This window comes from Motacilla alba, chromosome 5 (genome assembly GCF_015832195.1).
Source record: "Motacilla alba alba isolate MOTALB_02 chromosome 5, Motacilla_alba_V1.0_pri, whole genome shotgun sequence".
In the NCBI taxonomy this organism is placed as follows: domain Eukaryota; kingdom Metazoa; phylum Chordata; class Aves; order Passeriformes; family Motacillidae; genus Motacilla; species Motacilla alba.
The window spans coordinates 55,043,324-55,064,310 of NC_052020.1; the positions used below are offsets into that span (position 1 = coordinate 55,043,324).

A 20,987-nucleotide genomic window follows, 5' to 3' on the forward strand; every position below is an offset into this window, starting at 1 on the left:
GAGGACTGCAACCCTCTTCTGCAGCCAGAGAAGAGAAAGCCACAGTCAGTGAGTGCCCTGGAAAGCTATCTGAGGGAAATGCACGTAGTAAACCAGCATTACATCTCTGCTGGTGTTAAATACTGAACAACTTTATTGGTGCCTCCCTTCTTGACACAAAAAAAAACTTTCTATAGATTTTTTTTAAAAAATATACACATTGCCTACAAGCTTAAGCAATCAGAATCCTAAAAGTTGTTTGCAGTGGGGAGCTGGCAGGGCAGCACCCACCACGGTTCCCAAGACACCAACACTGCTGACATCCAAACAAGCAACAAACCAAAACGCGGCAGCCGATTCCCTTCAGCTGCCCACTGCTCTGCAGTTTTTTCCCTTAAAGGACAAGCCAGTCCGAAATGTGCGTGCCATCAGGCTGCTGAGCAGAGCTCATTAACTCCAGCGCCTCGGACTCCCAACGCTGCTTGCCAGGTTTTTTGCTTTCTTATACAAATGAAAAGCTCCGCAGACAGTTTGCAGCAAAGCCAGACAAGTTTAACTACTACAGATTTTGCCTATTCTATTAAGTTCAGCATACCAGCTCCTTACGCAGCACTCCCAGCTCTACTTTTGATTGTCTGAAGAGGAGAAAAACACAGAGTAAAGTATTGAAAGCTCAGCGAGCACACAAGCAACCCAAGAATAACTCAGCACTTTACAGCTGCCCACAAACCGGTCTCTATTTTATCGAGCCCCACCACCTGCCAAGCAGGACTATTTCTGTTGTCCTCATTTCCCTGCTGTTCTCCCCCAGCCACACACACACGATGCATTCCCAAGCTGGGAACTGCAGCCCCAGACACCGGGTAAGAGCAGGTCCTGCCCCAAAACAGCACCGGCACACAACTCCGGGGAATTTTTCCCTGCTCTGAAAATCCCAGGAGCCGCACTCCCACTGCCCCTGCCAAGAGACTAGGGGGCTGCAACACCAGGACACCCCCTCCCAGTGCCCATTCCAAGCTGGGCTCCCTCAGGAAGCCCCCATGCTTCTCCCATTGCCATTCTAGGGGCATCAACCACCCCTCTGGAGCCCAACACCCCCTGCTCCCCTGCTGTCACCACCCAGAGCCACAGACACCACCCCACCCCCCCACTACTGCCCCTTCACAGAGAGGAGAAAGAGGATAGATTTATGCTTTTAAAACATTTTATTTATTACCAAAATTTCCAGAAGCCAACTTTGGCAAATTTTTTTTTCATCTTTTGTAAAGGTTTTCATGCATAACTTGAAACTTGTCAACTGCAACAGTCAAATGGTTACGTTAGAAGAAACAGAGACAAACATCCAGAATACAAACAGCTGTATCTGAATTAACAACATTTGTCTATTACTAACCTTATAAAGCAGGACGTGCCTTCCCTCTTATCAAAACCAAGCTGACAGATCTGCCTTTATACACACCCAACAGAATAAACTCTGTTATCGGCAAGGACGTTTTCCTTAAACGTTAGAAAAAAAACAAAGCAAAGAATGGAGTGACTGTCCATAAACCAGTCAATGCTTCAGTCCTCTTTAATCTACTTCTTCGATGGTGGGGCCACCAGAGCCACCGGCCCCGGCCCCTCCGTCTCCCCGGTACAACTTTGTGACGATCGGGTTGCAGAGTTTCTCCAGCTCTTTCTGCTTGTGCTCGTACTCTTCCTTCTCAGCCATCTGGTTGCGGTCCAGCCAAGACACCACCTCCTTGCACTTGTCAAGCACTTTCTGCTTGTCCTGGTCACTGATCTTTCCCTTCAGTTTATCGTCCTCCACTGTCTGCTTCATGTTGTAAGTGTAGGACTCAAGGGAGTTCTTAGCTGCCACCCGATCCCGGTTAGCTTCATCCTCTGCTTTGTACTTCTCTGCTTCTTGCACCATGCGATCAATGTCGTCCTTGCTGAGGCGACCCTTGTCGTTGGTGATGGTGATCTTGTTCTCCTTACCCGTGCTCTTGTCCACGGCACTGACATTCAGGATACCATTGGCATCGATGTCAAAAGTGACCTCGATCTGGGGGACTCCCCTGGGTGCTGGGGGGATGCCTGTCAGGTCAAACTTGCCCAGCAAGTTGTTATCTCTTGTCATAGCCCTCTCACCCTCGTACACCTGGACCAGGACGCTGCTCTGGTTGTCTGAATAGGTGGTGAAGGTCTGAGTTTGTTTGGTGGGGATGGTGGTGTTGCGCTTGATGAGAGCGGTCATCACTCCTCCAGCCGTCTCGATGCCCAGGGACAGAGGGGTGACATCCAGCAGCAGCAGATCCTGCACGTTCTCAGACTTGTCTCCCATGAGGATAGCTGCTTGCACGGCAGCACCGTAAGCCACAGCCTCATCGGGGTTGATGCTCTTGTTGAGCTCTTTGCCATTGAAGAAATCCTGTAGCAGCTTCTGGATCTTGGGGATCCGGGTAGAGCCACCCACCAGCACGATCTCCTGGATCTGGCCCTTGTCGAGCTTGGCATCACGCAGAGCCTTCTCCACCGGCTCCAGGGTACCACGGAAAAGGTCAGCATTGAGCTCCTCAAAACGGGCACGAGTAATGGAGGTGTAGAAGTCAATGCCCTCAAACAGAGAGTCAATCTCAATGCTGGCCTGTGTGGAGGAGCTGAGGGTGCGCTTCGCCCTCTCGCAAGCCGTGCGCAGCCGCCTCACCGCTCGCTTGTTGCCAGCAATGTCACGCTTGTGCTTGCGCTTGAATTCTTCCACAAAGTGGTTCACCATGCGGTTGTCAAAGTCCTCCCCACCCAAATGGGTGTCACCAGCTGTGGACTTTACCTCAAAAATCCCATCCTCGATGGTAAGGATGGAGACATCGAAAGTGCCCCCTCCCAGGTCAAAGATGAGCACGTTCTTCTCTCCAGCCCGGGTTCCTTTCTTGTCCAGGCCGTAAGCGATAGCGGCCGCAGTGGGCTCGTTGATGATACGCATCACATTGAGGCCTGTGATGGTGCCGGCGTCCTTGGTGGCCTGGCGCTGGGAGTCATTGAAGTACGCTGGCACTGTGATGACAGCATTCTGCACCTTGCACCCCAGATAGGCTTCAGCAATCTCTTTCATCTTGGTGAGCACCATGGAGCTGATCTCCTCTGGGAAGAAGGTCTTCATCTCCCCCTTGTACTCCACCTGAACCTTGGGCTTGCCTCCCTCATTCACCACACGGAAAGGCCAGTGCTTCATGTCTGACTGCACCGTGGGGTCGTCATACTTGCGGCCGATGAGGCGCTTGGCATCAAAGATGGTGTTGGTGGGGTTCATTGCTACCTGGTTCTTGGCAGCATCCCCGATGAGCCGCTCCGTATCGGTGAACGCCACATAGCTGGGTGTGGTGCGGTTACCCTGATCGTTGGCGATGATCTCCACCTTGCCGTGCTGGAAGACACCCACGCAGGAGTACGTGGTGCCCAGGTCGATGCCGATCGCCGGCCCCTTGGCAGACATGGTGTCGGCTGTTTGTGGTGCTGTTCGCCCGTGTCCACCCCGCCCGCTCCAGCTGCCGCCGCGGCGCGATATGCTCGGCTCGCGCCGCCGCCGCCCCTTTTATACCCGCCGCCGCCGCTTCTGGAAGCTGCCAGAACCCTGACGGCCAATCCGGACGCCCCTCGAACAGTCGTTTGGCCAATCGCCCCCGCGAGCCGCCGGGGAGTGCCCGCCCCCAACGCTCTGACCAATCAGAACTGCGAGCGCCTACCCGCCAGCCCGCCCCTCGGGGGCCGCGATTCTTCCGGGTTTTTCTCGTGCGCCACCGCGCTCAGCCAATCCGCGCCCTTGCTGTCCCCTCGCCCCGCCCCCGGCGCGAGCCTCAGCTAGAAAGTTCCAGCTGACATGACGTTATGCCGAGGATTGACAGCAGCGCTGTCCAATGGCAGGCGGGGGCGGGCAGAGGGGGCGGGCCGGCGGGGTGGGGCTGTGCTGTCGCCACGGGACGCCCCCGCGCTCCGCACGCGCGGGCCCGCGGGGTGTGGGGGGGCTGTGGGTTCGCGGCCGCTCGCGGCGAGCGGTGTTTGTAATTCCTGAGCGCTCAGCCCGGCACTGGGGAATTTGCCCTTATTTGGTCGCAGGGCGGCAGAAATTTCGCCCTCCCTCCGTGACACAGACACACACCTCCCTTCAGCCTCCCCTCACGATTTCAGGGCGGAACGGCCGCCGCCCCTCCCCCGCCGCGGCGACCCCCGAGCTGTCATGGCGGAACGCCTCCCCTCACACCGCTCCGCGCCCTCCCGCTGAGGGACAGTGCCTGAGGGAAAGTCCCGCCGAGCCCGTGTTCAGCCTTATTTCGCCCGAACTTGGCCGGCTGACAACACCCCCGCCCCGTGTCTGTCCCGGTACCCGAACTCGGGAGTGGCACCGGGTTCTCCCGTCCTGTCCCCCATCGGAACTGAGGGAATGGCACCGGGCTGGCCCCTCCTGCCCCGGCACCATCGCTCAGGGAATGGCTCCGGCGCGGCTTTGGGGGCCCTGTTGCTGCGTGTTCCTGCGTGGTGACCATTCTTGAACCGCCTCCAAATTCTTGTCTGTTGTGCTAATGTGAGATGTCGTCACGCCTACGTTTAGCAAAAGCTATGGAGCTATTAACTCGGAGGTAGGAAAGTGCTTTGATGACAATATATTAAACATGAAAATCCGCTGCGGTTTCTCTAAATTATGCCTCCGTACTCTAAGACAAACACTTCAAAATATTCCAGTTCTAGTAAGGAGGGCAAAACACCATCCCGAGATTATTTTTTTATTCGGAGTCTTAGTGAGTAGCTCCTTTTCAGCTCCTTTAAAAGCGTTGCTAAAAGTTTGCTATCCATAGACTTCAGGAGTTGTGTGAGAGAAGGAATTATGTCACTGTATACTTAAATCCTCTTTCATTCGTTTGTCCCCAGCCTTCAGCAGTTTGCTACACCTGGCCTTATAGAAAACGTGTTACAGCTTTTCCCGGAGTGATTTGTATTCACACAATTATTACAGGCACTGTAACTCCTGTTCAAAAACACCCTTGTTTCCATTAGTGTATTTTTCAAAGCCTTTTTTGCAAGACATGAGAACTCCACCTCTGCTGTGCATTATGTGTGTAGTTTTGTGATGGAAGAACCTGGATTTCTGCCCATACATATTGTATGTGCTTAAATAACTATTAGTCTTCCGTGGGTCCTGGTCTAATTTCTTTTTTTTTTCACATGAGTTCTGACCTTGGAGCAATCCAAAAGAAGTCACTGGAAAATGGGAACCATCAGCTGCCTCTGCCTACAGGAGCTGCTCTGTATATCCTGTGTGCATATTTCTTTGATGGGAAGGGTGTCGGTTTCTCTTGTAGTTAGACCAGTGACTGATTCACCACTGAACCATCTCTTCCTGTAATTCACTGCCACTTCATTCAGTTGATTGTATTATGTGGGACAGGGAGAAATGCCAGAGCAATACAAAGAGAGGTGGATAATAAATTCTGTTTCAGCTGAAAAGTTGATGTTGTTTATTATTTGTATCCTTGTGAGGACTGTCCCTTAGGAACACTAATAATGCACAAGAAACCTGTTTTAATAGCTGCAGTACAAACTCAGACTCTGTTATTCCAGAGTAAAAAGAAGACTCCTGCCTCAAAAACATATTTATAGAAACAGTAGATGGAGAAAACAAGTGGAGTAGGACATAACACAATATTGATTAACACAATAAAGTCTTTGCAGCAAAATTAATCTGATGTCTCATTTAACTATAGCTGAAGTTGAACAAGGTTTATCCAATTTAGAAGTGACATTTCCTTTATTTGGCACAAAGCTTTTAACTATATTTTTATCAGCCCAGGCACAAAATATATAAAACAGCTCCAGAGAAAACTTGTTGGGTGTTTCCTTGGCCCAGTAACTAGTGTGGCCCTGATATGGTTGTGCTGATACCCGCATGTGATGTTAACCTGCTGAAGAGGTGTTTGCATTGACTGGATTACTGCTCACCCTGAGAGTACTCTCTCAGTCCTGTTTACTTCCTCATTTGAGTTGTTTTGCTGTAGTAAATCTCGAGAAAAAGTCTTGAAGGAACACATGAGCACACCATCTTAATGCTACTGGTGTAAAGAGACATCCTAAGGAAAAATCCAAAGGTCTCTGGACTGAGGCTGTTTAGCCTGTTGCAGAAGTATTTCTTTTCCAGCTGGGTGCTGTTTTCTTCTGTGCAATGATGTCTAGGTCACAGCTGCTTTTTAACTTTCATTCCTATTCAGTCAGAAGTTCACAGGATGTTCTTGCCATCACCTCTTACTAATGGCCTTAGAGAAAGTCCAGTCTAACGAGAGGGAGCAACCTCGAAAACCTCATTAGACATATTCTCTCTTCTCAGCAGAGCTATTACCAACCTGCTTTTTGTCAGCAGTTTGGGAACCAACATCATCCATGTACTCATCCTCTCGTATGGGAAGAGCCACATGATTCCCTTTTATGTTGCTTCATATGCAATCATGGAACAGGTGAGCCAAACCAACTGGTTCAGAAATTAAAGAGTGAGCTTTATGGGGAGGACTTCAGCACAAGTCTGATTTTCCCTTCAACAAAACATTTGCTGTTATTCCCTCATCCTGAATCTGTAAGCCATATTTTCACAGCAACTTCCAGAGCAGCAGTTTGGCACCTCTGGCAGTGGCAGGCCTCTTTCTGATCCATTTATTTGTGTTTAGGATTGATTATGCACCCATGTTTCCTGTTTTGCAGTGTTATGTAATCCGCTGTAGGCTATTCTCCATTACACCACCCAGCCAGAAATGAAGATGATGTTTAGATTTCTCCAGTGAAGCAAGAGCTCGGTATCTGGAGCAGAACTGAGAACTCAACCCTTATCTTTATCATGATAAAAGGAAGATTTTTTTTTTTCCCCCACGTGTTTCATAAGGCAATGGAGTATAAAAATAGGACTGAGCCCAAGTTACATTCAATCAGACATCAGCCACTTGGATCATTAAGATAAAGTTGAAATGCAATGAATGATTTTTCCAGGTTTGGCAGTCAGAAGATCTTAGACCTTAAATTCTGGTATCCCTTTCCCTAATAACCCTTTCCCTTGTAAAACTATCCCAAAAATTGCACAGATCAGATTGTATAGGTGAGAATGGATTCTTTCATAATACAGCAATCAGTTCAGAAAAGTCTAAGCAACTGCTATTCTAACATCTAGTAATACTTTGTCACAATACCTTTTCCCCACTGAAATTCTTCATCTTGTTTATATTTGTGAATGTAAGTCTGGTACTTGGAATTCAGACAAGAACTACCAGAGTATAAAATGACAAGATTCTTCTAACAAGGTGTTGCATTAAAAATCACAGTGTATGTGGGGGAGCTATGTAACTTACTTTGTATTTATATACCTCCAGGTTTTGTGCACAGCTGCTCCTTGGTAATTTAAAAAGCAGCCACAAGACATCATCTTACTTATATAAGTGCTCCTTTGTTTTTGTGAATAACAAATAAAGTGCTTCAAATTTGTATAATGTGTTTTTTGGCAAATTACACAAATGTGTGATCGGAACTATGGAAATACAAGAGCAAAATATAGGGCACTGTAATGTCATACTGCCAAACCAGGAGTTCAAAACTCGTGAGTCAGATCACCTAAAATTATAAACCTAGTGGCTTTATTCATCTCCTGGCTTTTTCATTTTTACCATATGTTCAGATTACACTTTTAGGATTTTCCATGTAATTTGCAGGTCTATTTTTCTTTTAATAAACAGAATAGCTCGTTACACCATCTTATGACTGAAATCAGGCTGCCTGAGATTGATTAGACTCAATAAAATCATGGAAGTTGTCAACACTGATTAAACTAATGCTTGATGCTTCAAGGAATAATTATTTTATAATTAAGTGGGTTTTAAGCACATTTATTTACATAGACTTTCAACAGTTTGCTAAGATATGATTAAAAGCTGAAGTTAGTATCACTAGTACTAACTAGATAATCTAGTGTGCTGTGCATTTTAGACAGTGAGTTCTTTATTCCTTTAACTGCACCCTCCTTTTCTTGTGGCTAGTACCAGCTCTACTGACAGTCCTAAGCAAGTGACTTTAAAGCAAAATGTTTTCCAGCAATCACAGAATCAGATCAGAAATTACCTCAACAGGTCATTTATTCCCATTTTGTGTTTAACCAAGATTTCCTTTCTTGCAATTTAAGGTAATTATTTTTATTCATATTGACTTTGGATATGAGAAACAGTTGTGCCATTTTTCTTTGCAACCAGATTTTTATATGAAATTTATTGTGTTTTCCTTCCACCATCTCTTCAGTAAAATGACTTTAAATTACTCAACTTCTACTCAGAAGCAAAGTCTTCTTGGTTTCCAGACATTCACTGCTTTCTCCTGGATTCTCTGCATGCACCTGGTATCTTAGTTTTCAAGTGCTATGCTCAAACTCAAAACTGGAGTCGTCACCAGCTCTTGCCTTGGTGGTTCTGAAGAAGCAGATGACACTCCAGTTTCTACATTTCAGTTTTTCCTTTATTTGCAACATCATGATGTTGCAGATTAATTCTCAGAATTTGATCCAAAATAAGGCATCAGTTCTTTTCAATTGAAAGGGTAGATTTAGTTCAGATATAAGGAAGAAATCCTTTCCTGTGAGGATGAGTGGGGCCCTGGCACAGGTTTCCCAGAGCAGCTGTGGCTGCCCCATCCCTGGGAGTGTTCAAGGACGGGTTGGATGGAGCTTTGAGCAACCTGGTCTGGTGAAAGGTGTCACTGCCCTTGGCAGGGGTGCTGGAATGAGATGGTCCTTAAGGTCCCTTCCAACCCAAACCATTCTAGGATTCTAAGAAATTTAGCAGCTGTTCCTTTACTTGCATAGCTAATGGTTCCAGCTTGCACTTGTTCCTATTAAATAATATATTTTCAGATCCCATCTGCAGTTTGCCAGTATTATTCTGAATTCTAATATTATCTGTTAATGTACCTGAACTCTGCTTGGGCTTGTTTGAAGATATTAAAAGGATACTCTATATGGTCCAGGGGGTAAATAAATGAAAACAGAGAATTTTATCTAGAACTGCTCTGATGGGGTTAAACAATATACTGCAATAATTGGCAGTAACTGTAAAGCTGGAAAATTATGCTAAGTTTTAAACAAGATAAATGGTGTACTGTAAACACAGGCAAAGACCAATACTTCTTACTCAGAGATCAGTATGTGATTAATCTCTCAGATTTACTGATATGCTTAGTGTGAACAATTTTTATAATAATTGAATGACCGTATGATATGAATTCCTCTTGTTTTCTCATTTCTATGATTGATAATTATTCATCTGTTTTCCCTCTTGTCATTAGCAGGTGAATGGGAAAAACACAGGAGCCAATGAAGCGGGCGGTACCTTCACCCTGTTGCCAGGACTGTTATCAACTCAGGTATAAGATGGAATTAAATCAGAATAATAAGCAGATTTGTAAGAGTATTTTATTAAAGATACTGTTGCAAAGCACAGAATAAGCTTTAAAGATGATGATAACTAACCTGGAATGTCTTTACTGATACTCTACATAGACTGGAAGTAATTGCTAAGTTACAGAACAGTCACGGCCTGTTCTAGATGTCCTACACTTTGTATACTGTTGAAGGCGATGCTATAAAGGTATTCCCTTCTCTCCTCTGCTTTGTGGTGGTCCTGCTCTTAAGGTCCTTCATGTTTTCTACAGAAAGCACATCCCATTTGCTCTTAGATATCTTGTGCCTTCTCCCTGCAGAGTCCCCAGTGGTATCCAGCTTTGCCCAGATATTCACCATCCTCCCCTTTACTCCGTACAGCCACTGGGATGGAAGTGTCAGCATTCCAGTGCTGCACTGGAGGCTTTCAAAAAACCTGCATCAATGTTTGAGGTGTTATGTGTTAATAAGGCTGATACCTTCAACAGCTAGATGCTGAAACACTGGGGGCTACGTAATTAGATTAAGCAACCACATTCAAAGATATCTGAACATCTTTTCTTGCATTTGTATAGTAACTTTATAAACTCAAAGAGTAAAGCAAGCACAGACACATGCCCTATACAAGCTGCAATACAGACAATATTGTATACACTTTGTAACAACAGTAATGAAAATGATGCCAATTATAAATAAAATTATAGACAGACTCTTCTTGAGATAACAGTTATAGTGAACAACGAAACATCCTTTTATAATCATGAGTAGAATTAGTAAAATATGTAACTACAGCAGAATATAATCAGCATGTTTAGTCTGCTTACATGTCTTAATTTGATCCACTGTTGTCTGAGGGAAGCAAAAGAAATCGGTATTTTTATAATTCATGCTTGCCCTAATTTGGAACATTTACTGCCTTATTGCTTTTTTAGTTAAGGTTTTTCCCTCCCCCCATTAATTTAGCTGGAAACATTACTATTCCTAAAATGTTCAAATCTGAACATGAACGTCTGATTCTCTTCTTCGTGCCAGCTTTTGCAAGGCTTAGCTCCAGAACAAGGTGCACACTGTGCCCTGTGAAGATTATTTTACATTTACTCATCTCCTTGTTGGTAAAAAATTTTCACCATTCTTTTTAAAAGATCAGAGCACCATTTCTTTACTCTCCACATACAAGCACTGTGCTCCATGGAAGGTCCTCTTCAGCTTGCAAATGATGATCATGACAGCAGGGGAAATCATGTAGCTGGATCTCTCTCACCATCCTGTCCTTTCTCAGGGACCCTCTGTCCTCAGTTTTTAAGATTTTTTTTCACCTCTTACTCTTTTTTTTTTTTTTTTATAACACTTGATAGTTTAGCATTGTGCATGAGTATACACTTGTAATGTTTGAACTAAAAAACTACACAGTTTTTGACAGCAACTCTAAGAAGCCACATTTCAGAAAAGGAGCACTCCAGCGTGTGGATAGAAATTTTGCAAATTCATTTCAGTGCAGCCCTGAACACCTGGCATCTGCCTCTTTTGGCTGTCTGCTCCATGAAAGACTTCGAATTTGTTTCTTACAGCTGTAAGTAATAGTCACAAAGAAGTAAGATTTATGATACATAGAAGAGTCCAAAACGACTTTTACTGCATGTTCTAATTTGACTGCTTTGGTGCCTTTTGCGACTGCTGCAGTATGTCAAAAAAGCAAAGGTGGTGCCAATTCAGATCTGGCACACGAGGTTCTGAGTTTTTATGAAATCTTTTGCCGACCACTTCTTCCTCATGTCTTCTCCAAATCTGGTTCTCTCAGTTGTTCAGAAGCTTAGAAGTCCCTATTTCACTACTGCCATGCAGAAAAGAAATGCAAGAAAAATATTAAAAGTCAGAAGCCCGCACTGCAGTACTGTATTTGCTAGCATGATGTGGTCCCTCCCACCTCACCATGTGTGGTTTTGCTCTAAATACCCATCCTTCAGTTATATTCAGAGCACCCACCACAGTCAGGAACTCTTTTAAAAAGCCATACATTTCCTTCAACCCCTACCCCACCAGAACACAACCTTAAACAATGTTGTCATCTTGTTTCAGAAACTTTTGCTTCTTTTTCGTTTGCCTTCTGTTTTCAAAACAGCTACAGATTTGCTGAAGAAAAACTTCACTTCCCAAACCTCCCAGAAGTAAGTTTTCATACTGTATGGGTTACTTTCCAGCAGTGGTTTTTGGCTTGGCTTAGTGGATGCTCAAAAAGTTGCACAAGTATTATTTCCCCTCAGCCACTCATAGCTTGGAACACCCCCACTCTGGAACACTTCTTAGTGCTTCATATTTGACTGTATTTTTGGTTGTGGTTTTTTTTTTAATCTTGCCTAACTAGAGGTAACTGTTATGTATTTACTCGACACACACACCCCCATATACCCCCAAAATTCTTATTTTAGGTTAAATGCAGATAAATTATGTAAATATTTACAGTTTCTGGAAGTCTCTTTCAAATATACTAGTTCATGACAAATATGAGCAGCTTTGTGTCCTAGAGGAACAATCAAGAAACTGGAAACGCGTGGTTGTAACTTTTGAGGAAAATCCTTAGGGTTATTGGGTGGTTTTTTTGCACACTGACTTCTTTCTCTGGATATGTGAATCACATTGTACAAAGAATGATTGTGCCACTTCTGAATAACTTACACTTGGTGTGTCTATGAGACTGTGGCAGCCCTGGCCCAAGTGGTGGTGTCTACACTGCAGAAGCTGCACATGAAGCCAGGTTTGGCAGCTCTTTGCTTTACTTACCTGCCAAAGCATCCTCGAGGCCAGCTCAGGGCTGAATTTCCTGGCACACCTTGGAGAGGAAAGCCTCAAGTGATGCTGCACACCTCAGTGTATACCGTGGCCAGACCCTCACTCACTGCATGTGCCAGGCCCAGGCTTGTCTGGTGTTTTATCTGCCCTCTGTGCCATGTCACATACTTACGGTGGGCAAAAAGGCCAGCTGGGACAAAAGGCTTTTGTGCCATGAGGGCAATGTGAACGGGGGAAACATGTCTTGGGCAAACTGCTACCTTCAATGGTAGGTAGTGAACTGCTACCAGTGAACTGCTGGTTCTGGCAGCAAGTCAAGCATATCCTTAAAATCTTGGAGGGGAATTCACTGGACTAGTGCTGTTATTGCAAAGTAATTCTTACATGACTAGCTCAGAAGTCAGGAAGTACTTTTTTTTTTTTTTTTTGTAAACTAACAAAGGAGGAAAAAAAGGTGTTCTAACTACAGTATGCATGTGAGCACTGTTTTTCCCCAGGTGGCATCAGTGTTTGCCATTGCTGTTCATTACCATGCCAGCCTGCACTTTGCAGTCCAAAATCTGTTATTTGCAAATCATGGACAACTCACACACACGACTGAGCTTCATTCCACCACCTCCCTGAAATACATCGGCCGTGCTGTGTGGGACCACCTCTGAGTGCGGGAAGGTGGGCTGCCTGTGAATATTAAATCACATTTTTCCGATGAGCCAGCAGAAACACGGCTAATCAGTGCCAACTGTGGTGGGGTAGGGTGTAGCACACACGGAGCTGCCGGCACTGCCGGGAGCCTGCAGCCCACAGGAAGGGAGATCAGAGATAAAACGTTGTACCCTCCTCGCGGACTAAAATCGCCCAGCTGCCCTAAGCACAGAACAGTTTGGGGATGCACAGCCGCGGGAGGATCTGCTTGGCCCTCCTCCCAGCAAACCGGAGCGTTCCAGCCCTGGGAACAGGGACAGGCGCGTTCCCAGCGAGCCACGAGATGGCGCCGGAACCCCCATCCCCGCACGCTGAGCCTCTGCAGAGCTCCAGCCCTTCCCAGAGCTCACAGAGGATGCGGCTCCTTCCACTTCATCAAAGTCAGAGGAAGTCTGTGATTAGCTGGATGTTTACAAATAAAAGGAGGATCTGGAGACAGATCAAAGATGGCTCTCCAGATTTGGCTCGATACCAGGTTCCTGCGCTAATAGCATCTGCATGGGTTCCACTCTTATGTTCAGTGGCTGAACTTGGTGTATCTCATAATGCATTAATAATGCTTTTTCAAGGCTTAGTGCATTTATTAGAAGTCTGAAGATTCAGCCAGCTAAGGAGCTGAAGAAACAAAACAACAACATGCCTCAGCCAAGAAGATCTTCCAGGCTCCATCTAAGAGAAGCACCCACTGGGTTCTTCCTCCCCCTGTTTCCTGCAATGTAAAGGGAATCAAGAACCAAAGATAAGCACTGTTCCAAAATCCAAAGGATGTAGTACTTCAGTCTTAGTAAACAGGAGCAGTAGCTCCCCTAACGTTCTCTAACAATCTAAGTAGCTTGGATGGTCCAATCACACCCTATATGCTTTTCACTGAGGAGACTGTAGTTCGTCCAGGATCTCAGTGACCTTGTCACAGCCCAAAGGACCAGGGAGAGAAGTAGATGGGAGATGTAAGATGTGGTGTGTGAAATACACTGAGTTAATGTATATCTGTTCTAAGGGACATCTTTGTTTTGACTGTGTGTAACAAACCAACATAGCTTGTGAGGTCTGGGAGGCCACAGACTATTCCTTCTCTCATAGCAGTGGCTCTGTTTGAAGTTGGTATTTCTATTTGGGGTCTAAGCCACACTGAACTTGATCAAATAAACATACTCCAAAGGAAACTGCCTTTGAACTATTTAACTCTTTGCACAACAAACTAAAGCTGAAAGAACTGTAACAATTACTGTAAAATCTCTTGTGTCTTGACTGAGTTATTTTCCAGTTTTTAAGTTATTGTACATCAGGACCTCTGTCTTTTCTGGTAGGACTGACCGTGTCAGCAATGGCCAGTAAAATCTAAGTGAAACACAATCCATCTGAAAGCAGACTAGGTGGGGCTAACCCTCAGACTTCCAGGCACGCAGAGTATTAAGTGTCATATTTTACAGCATATGTAAGTGTACACAACTTCTATTTAATTCACCTGATAACAATGTAGCTCAGACATCTGAGCTCTCTCTTGGGCTGTGGCATATACTAAGACAATTTCTTCCTCAGTTCCAAGGGATCCTACTTCTTCTTCCTAAAATATTATTGTATCTATCCTTTTCCCAAAGGAGGGATACTTTACATTTTGTCTCTTAAAATGTTTCTGGTTTGTTCTAAGTAATTCAATAACCAATGGCTAGAAACCATAACCTCAGTAATTTGGAAGCTGGGACTCTACCAGTAGGTACCAGTAGGAAACCCACAGGCAGGGAAGAAACCAGGGCACCATCTTTAGCATCCTAAATAAAAGCCCTAACAACGACTTGTGTAAGAGGAGCGTAACCGATACCAGAAGCCTGGTGTGTCTGCTGCCAAAACCAAAAGCAATTTATGGTATTCAGCAAACTCTATTTTTAGCCAGCTTATCTGCATTTCCACAAACTTTCGTGGTCTTTGGGGCTTTTGCCATGGAGAGAAGGACAGTATGTTATTTTTCCCTTTCATTTTCTGGGGAATCAGAAGCAGAAGTCCCTCTGGTGACCACCCACAATGTAGTGGGATGGTTACCTAAAAAGGAGAGAACAGGTATTACTGAGTTTGTAGGTTCAACTGAACATGTGAGAACTATTTAAAAAAGCAACTTCTTAGCCCTAATCATTGCTTTAAAACAGGAAGAAAGCAAATCTTCCTTTTCAAAAAACAGAAGGCAAATAAAAGAGCCGAAAGGATGCATTTCCAAAATAGCAACCTTGTCATCAGGGGAAATGGGGAAAAAGAGAGGGGGAAAGACTGAATTTTGCATCTTTTGTGTTGGCAACACAGCTGCTGCGGAGACCTTGGCAATTGCTGACACTGGTGGCACTTTGCCTGACAGACAAATTGAGAAACCAAGGATTTACAACAGTCCTGATTTCCAGTGGATTTCCTACAATCTACACAGCTTCCAGGATTTAGAGACCTATAAAGGATGCACTCATTCCCTGTCAGGAGGCTGGGCATGTCTACAGAACTACAAGACATATTTATCTGAAGTCAAGTCTTATTTGCAAACAAAAAAAAGTACACCCCAAAATCTCATGGATGCAAATCACACATGAGTTTGAGTGAAAACAATAAATGCAGCAGAACTTTGTCAGAGAGGGAAGTTCTTGAACCATTTATTTTTTTTTTCTCCCACCGGAAATTCTACATGCAGCATTGTTTTTGTGGTTGTAGCTGCAGGAAGATTTACTATGGTTTTTAGTATGCCAGAAGGCACAGGAAAGGATTAAACCTTCTCATTTTCTTGCAAGAGAATCAAAGATCCTGACCACGTCTGAACCTCAGGGTTGCTGGGGTGAGGTATGTCTCTACAAAAGAGACAGTCAAAGCCTGGCCTTGGACTATCTGAGAATTTCTCATCTCACAGTTCTGTTATGTTCCCTTTAATATATTAATATGAAACTTCAGAAATGTATTTCCAACCACTCTTACACAGGGAATCTGCGTGAATTACTGAAAACTGTTTCTCTAAAAGCATGATGCACAACATTGTTTTCTTGTGTCTTAAATTAATAAAAAAATCCCCACCCTTCAAGATATTTTAGGGTAAAAATAACCCAAATAAAGATCTGATAGCATTTCTCCTATGAAGCTGGCACTGGCCATTCAAGTACATGAAAAGGAACATGGGCTGTTTGTTTCAGGGCTGAATATTTATAGTCATGATGAAGTGATTCCTGAGTCATGAGCTCTACTGGCCCGTTAAAAATTAGGATTTGTCTTTCTGCATTAAAAAAATAAAATCACAATTAATTCCAGAATTATGGAAGTGACTGTAAAAGTAGCAAAAGACACTTAATTTATAAAATGTGTCCTGATTTTGGCATCTTTCCCCTAGAAAATCTCAGCCTACTCACATGTCTCAAGAATACACCACACAGCAATATTTTAGGAGTTTTTTGGAAGTTGGAAGAAAATACAGAAAACTGGTTTATAGCTGAGAACTACAGAAATGTCAGCTTTTGAAAACATGCTCCTAATTTCTAGCCTTCAGCAGACTTTTTAAAGTCAAATTAGTCATGCTTCATCTTGTCTTTAAGTCTGCGACAAGCATCAAACCAGCTGAGAATTAGGGAAGTCAGAAGATTTGATTTTTAACCCTCTGAGATTGAGACACACTTAAAAGTCAGACGCACACAAGGATAGTAACAGATACTGCCAGCATCAGTTTAACTTATGCAGAGAATTACCCCGAGCTTTCAGCATTAGACCAAAATGAGACGACTGTCTCCCCTTACTGTGAAAAGCAGTGAGGGGCACAGGGCAACAGAGGAGCTCCACAGCTGCATCTGGGCCCACAGCTGGAGGGCAGGAAGGCCAGAGGAAGGTGGGAGCCATTCCTGGTGTTTGGCCAGACAAGGGGCCCAGCTCATTCCTGGCCTTGGGCCAGGCCAACCACACAAACCCAGTGGTGCAGAGCACTACCCAGTCTGCTTCAAGAAACACTAAGAAAGCTCCAGAGCATATTTGTGGGATGAGCTGAATGCAGGAAGATTTCCAGTTCTCACGAAGAAGGCAGATAGCAGAGATGTGTCTCATTTGTAAGAGGTTGGGCTGCCTTTTTCCTTATCAGGAAATAGGAGATGAATGTAAGAGTTCAGCTTCCCCGAGGATGCTTGGGGGAGACAGAGACCAAGTTAAATTCGGGGCATGCTCTGAGTTCTAGTACAGCTCGTTTAAGCAAAGGAGCCCCCTCCCAGCCACTCACTTCTCCTCTCGTGCCACCCCTTCTATTGTGCTTGCACAAGATCTGACACAGAGATGGAGAGGGAAGCACAGCAGGGAACTGATTCAGCCAAAAACCAGCCCCACAGGGAACAGAACAAAGGGTGTTGTTTGATTCAATGCACTGTGCAGCTCCATAGGTACGTGCTCTTTGACAATGGAGAGGGTGGCACACAGGGGAGAGGAGAGCTGAAACTAATGGGGAGAAGTAAAGGGCAGCCAGGGCTCAAGGTGGCACAGCCTGCAGGAGCAAATTCATGTCCTCACCAATAGCTCAGAGACTCTTGATGGTTTAGCACTAGAGTATTCAAATACAATCGTGTAGTCAAACTATTCACTTTTATAACAATGTATTTTTAATACATTCTCCAGGGCAATATATTTTCTGTCTACAGCTTTGAATAAAAAATACGCTGAATTATATGTTTTACACCAACTGAAAGTATTACATAGAGAAATCCTCTAATTAAAGCATAAATTCTTAGAATTCCATGATACTCTATTTATTGAAATCAAGATTTCTCCACAGACCTGTTGGCTACAAATATCATTATACACAAATGTAAATACTCTTTGAACTAACAAGTCAGCAGGAAACATTTACAAGTATATATATATATATATAAACATTTTAAACATCTCCTCTGAAACTGAAAAAGAAGCTCAATAGCTTTTGTGATATTTTAAAGCTCATACCGGGTCTTCATGAATTCCCTCTTTTTAACTTTCAGTAAATCTTGAAAGCTTAAGAGCTAGGCTGGCCACTTATAAATTCTCAGGATTGCAGCCCATAGCACTGCCAAAATGGGAAAAACAACAGAGCACAGAGAGGTTCTCCAAAAATAAGAATAGCAAATCACTTAAAAATATAACTTATGGCATCCAGCAAATCTTTTTCTTTCTGGCTACGCCTTGTGCAATGCTTACACCTCCAGTTTTAAAGATCCTTAAGTGTTTTTACACGCTAAAATTCACTAAGGAGACAGAAAGGAACAATGTTATGGCAAGAGAAAAGCACAAATTAGAGGTAAAGAACTCTTAAATAAAGTATTTTTGCTTCCTCTTCATGATCTTTCAAGTAACAGCAAAACTTCTAGGATAACTGCTGTTGATTTTTTTTTAATGTCTGTTTTTGTTCTGTCTCTACATTAAATCATTTTTGTAAGGCAGAAGCACTGAAACACCATCATTTCACTCTCCTGCAGATGTTGTCCCATTCTTGGGAGAACATTCAGGAGTGGCCAGCCCCAGGCTGCCTCAGCACCCAGACCTTCTCCCCTTTCACAGCAGCCAAATTCCTCCTGTCACTCCAGGCCTTTTCTCTAACAGTCCCATGCTGTTCCCCTGCACGCTTTTACATTTCATCTCAAATACTCATCTATTTAAATACCCATCTACTTGCAAGCCAGGCTGACTTGTTTGTGTTCTCCTATACTCCCCTTGATCACTTCTCAGGCTACTTCAGTCATTCTGATTTTTTTCTGCCTACATGTAAGTAGATCCATTTTTAAGCTTCCCTGCAGTGCAATTCATGCTCTTTGTGAGCCTTAGCATGGACTTTTGTACATGTGAACTCCAAGGCACTGGGTTTTGTTTCCCTAGAACAGGAAAAAACATCAATTCAAGTTCAGTTGGAAAGGTTTAACAAACTTTACTTTGAAAGGCTACTACAACACAGCTTATAATTGAAAAACAGAGGTATTCAGGGTGTTTCTAAAGTTAGATAGTACACATAAATACCATCATTCCCAGTTTCTCCATTTAACTTCTGTAGTTGACAGGTCTACTTGCACTAGGAAGTCACATTTTTTAAGAAACATTTTTGGGTCAAGTTCAGACCAATAGGCTGTAAACAAGGGCTCCTGATCCTGAGCAGGAGGCTCTATAAATCACCCTTGGCCCTTCACTGAATTCAGGACTGATCCCTTACATGGCAGAGGTCACCTCCTGCCTTTCAGCAAGGTCTTTAATCTGGGCTGTGCTGTGTCCCCGCAGCGCTGCGGGCAGCGGGGCCGGCCGTGCTTGGTACGCAACCGGCGTTCGTGAGCTCATGGCTCAGGCCCACAGCTCCCCAGCCAAGCTGAGTCATCCTCACTCCGCTCTCACAGCCGGGGCATTTTATCCACTCCTCCAGCCACCCCCTCCATGCCACCTTTGGGATTTGCTTCCCACTGCACAGCTCTAATCCTGCCTGCCTGCCTGCCTTTGCCACTCCCTCCCATTCAGGATCTCTTCTCCCAGTCATCTTCCCACTCCTCCAGTGCCACGAGACCCTCCTGCCAGCTCCCCCAGTGCTCTCCGGTTCTCCTTCACCTCCCTTGACTGCTTTTCCCAATCCAGCTGCTACTGTGAGGGATAACCTGCATGTCAGAGAATCACTGTGAGCAGTGTATGAACCCCCCAGCTCTGGAGTGCTGGAGTACTCATGTATTCATGCCTGTGCTCTTTTGGGTCCAGTGCTGTTGAGGACTTGGTTGACTTCAGCATGGTACAAGAAAACAAAGGACTGAGCAGTTAAAGCAAAACACTAAAAGCCCACTAAACTGTGCCCAAAGCAGCTGGTGCCTCGGAGCAGCTGCTGGCTCAGGACCAAGGGCTGGTGGGGGAGCCTTCTCCATCACTGCAGAAATGCACACATCTGCCAACCAAGAGAAATCCAAATGCACATTTGAAACTGAATAAATGCAAGGCAACTCACACTACTTTTAACAGCTGAAGTGGAGATTCTGAATTGTATATTCACTCCTCTGAATAGTCTAAAATTAAAACTCGATACCCTTCATAACCCCCAAGAAACTAGGAATGAAACTCAGCTCTGACAGAAGTACATGAAAGCCCGGGACTAGACCATCACCTCTTGGCTCCTATTCTCAACCCCACCACTGGCACATGAGGTGATAGAACATTTCAGCTGGAAGGGACCTGCAATGATCATCTAATCCAACTGCCTTAATTGCTGATCTAAATTACTTTCCTCCCTCCACAGCTCAGCAGGAAATCGCATTACCGCCCTCTTTGATAAAGTGAGATCTGCTGAGAGAATGTACAACTGGGTTTTATTTTTTAATTGTTTTCTCCACAATTAAGTATTAGGATCCTTTCCTCCACCCCATCACAAATCACACACTTAACAAACGTTCAGACAGCTGGTGCCTAAGAGTCAAAGCCAGTTGCTCTCTCAAAGGCCAAAGTGTCTCACTGAATTGGTGTCAACTGGTACTTAGTAGGATTTTTAAATTCAATTAAATTAAGAGACAAGCTGCACAGATTAGGGCTCTGATAGAATCAGAAAGAAATCTTAAAAGGCATAAAATATCTTTACATTTATTAAGCAAACTCTGCAGTCTTTTCTTGTTATATTCTTGTTGAAAAACAGAACATTCATAAAGTATCATGAAAACAAGAAGCAAAAAAACCTTAAGGTCCCAAGCGATGGGACTATCTCCACACTCACCCTGCTTTTAACTTTCCAACACAAGCAGCAAGACACAGTTCACAGCTAGGCTGAAAATGCAGTGTTCAGTGCACATGGCCATACTGCATTCCTAGCAACCCACCACAGCCACTCCTCCCTTGTATGTTAGGATGAGCAGGTTAAATATACCCACAGAGGTACAGACAGTGAAAGAAAGGCCAACATCAGTTGAACAGCTCTGCTAAGACTTCCCATCTGGAAAACAACCACTGTGCTGGAACCCCTCGGTTATCCCGAGAGTCATTAATTCCCTTCCCCCTTGTGCACAGCAGCCCGAGCCTGAAAGGGTTAACTGAGCCTATGTGCTCTCACCCCTGGGAAGCACCTTCCAACAAAGCCAAGAAGCAGGGGACCACGACAGCCAGCTCTGCCCCTGCA

At 44.6% G+C, this 20,987-nt stretch overlaps 2 protein-coding genes across 2 annotated transcripts in view; both read right to left on the reverse strand.

Moving 5' to 3' along the window:
• Positions 1-1,165: 1,165 nt before the first annotated feature.
• On the reverse strand, positions 1,166-3,716 carry HSPA2 (heat shock protein family A (Hsp70) member 2). Its single transcript, XM_038137460.1, has one exon. It carries the CDS (start codon positions 3,452-3,454, stop codon positions 1,550-1,552), a length of 1,905 nt encoding a protein of 634 aa, XP_037993388.1. The 5' UTR covers positions 3,455-3,716; the 3' UTR covers positions 1,166-1,549.
• Positions 3,717-5,447: 1,731 nt separating this feature from the next.
• Positions 5,448-20,987, reverse strand: part of ZBTB1 (zinc finger and BTB domain containing 1) — a 28,562-nt gene continuing 13,022 nt past the window's right edge. Inside the window, exon 3 of the mRNA XM_038137459.1 lies at positions 5,448-11,240. Within this exon, the coding sequence (XP_037993387.1) occupies positions 11,204-11,240 (37 nt within the window). The 3' untranslated portion in view covers positions 5,448-11,203. The remainder of the gene's footprint in view (positions 11,241-20,987) is intronic.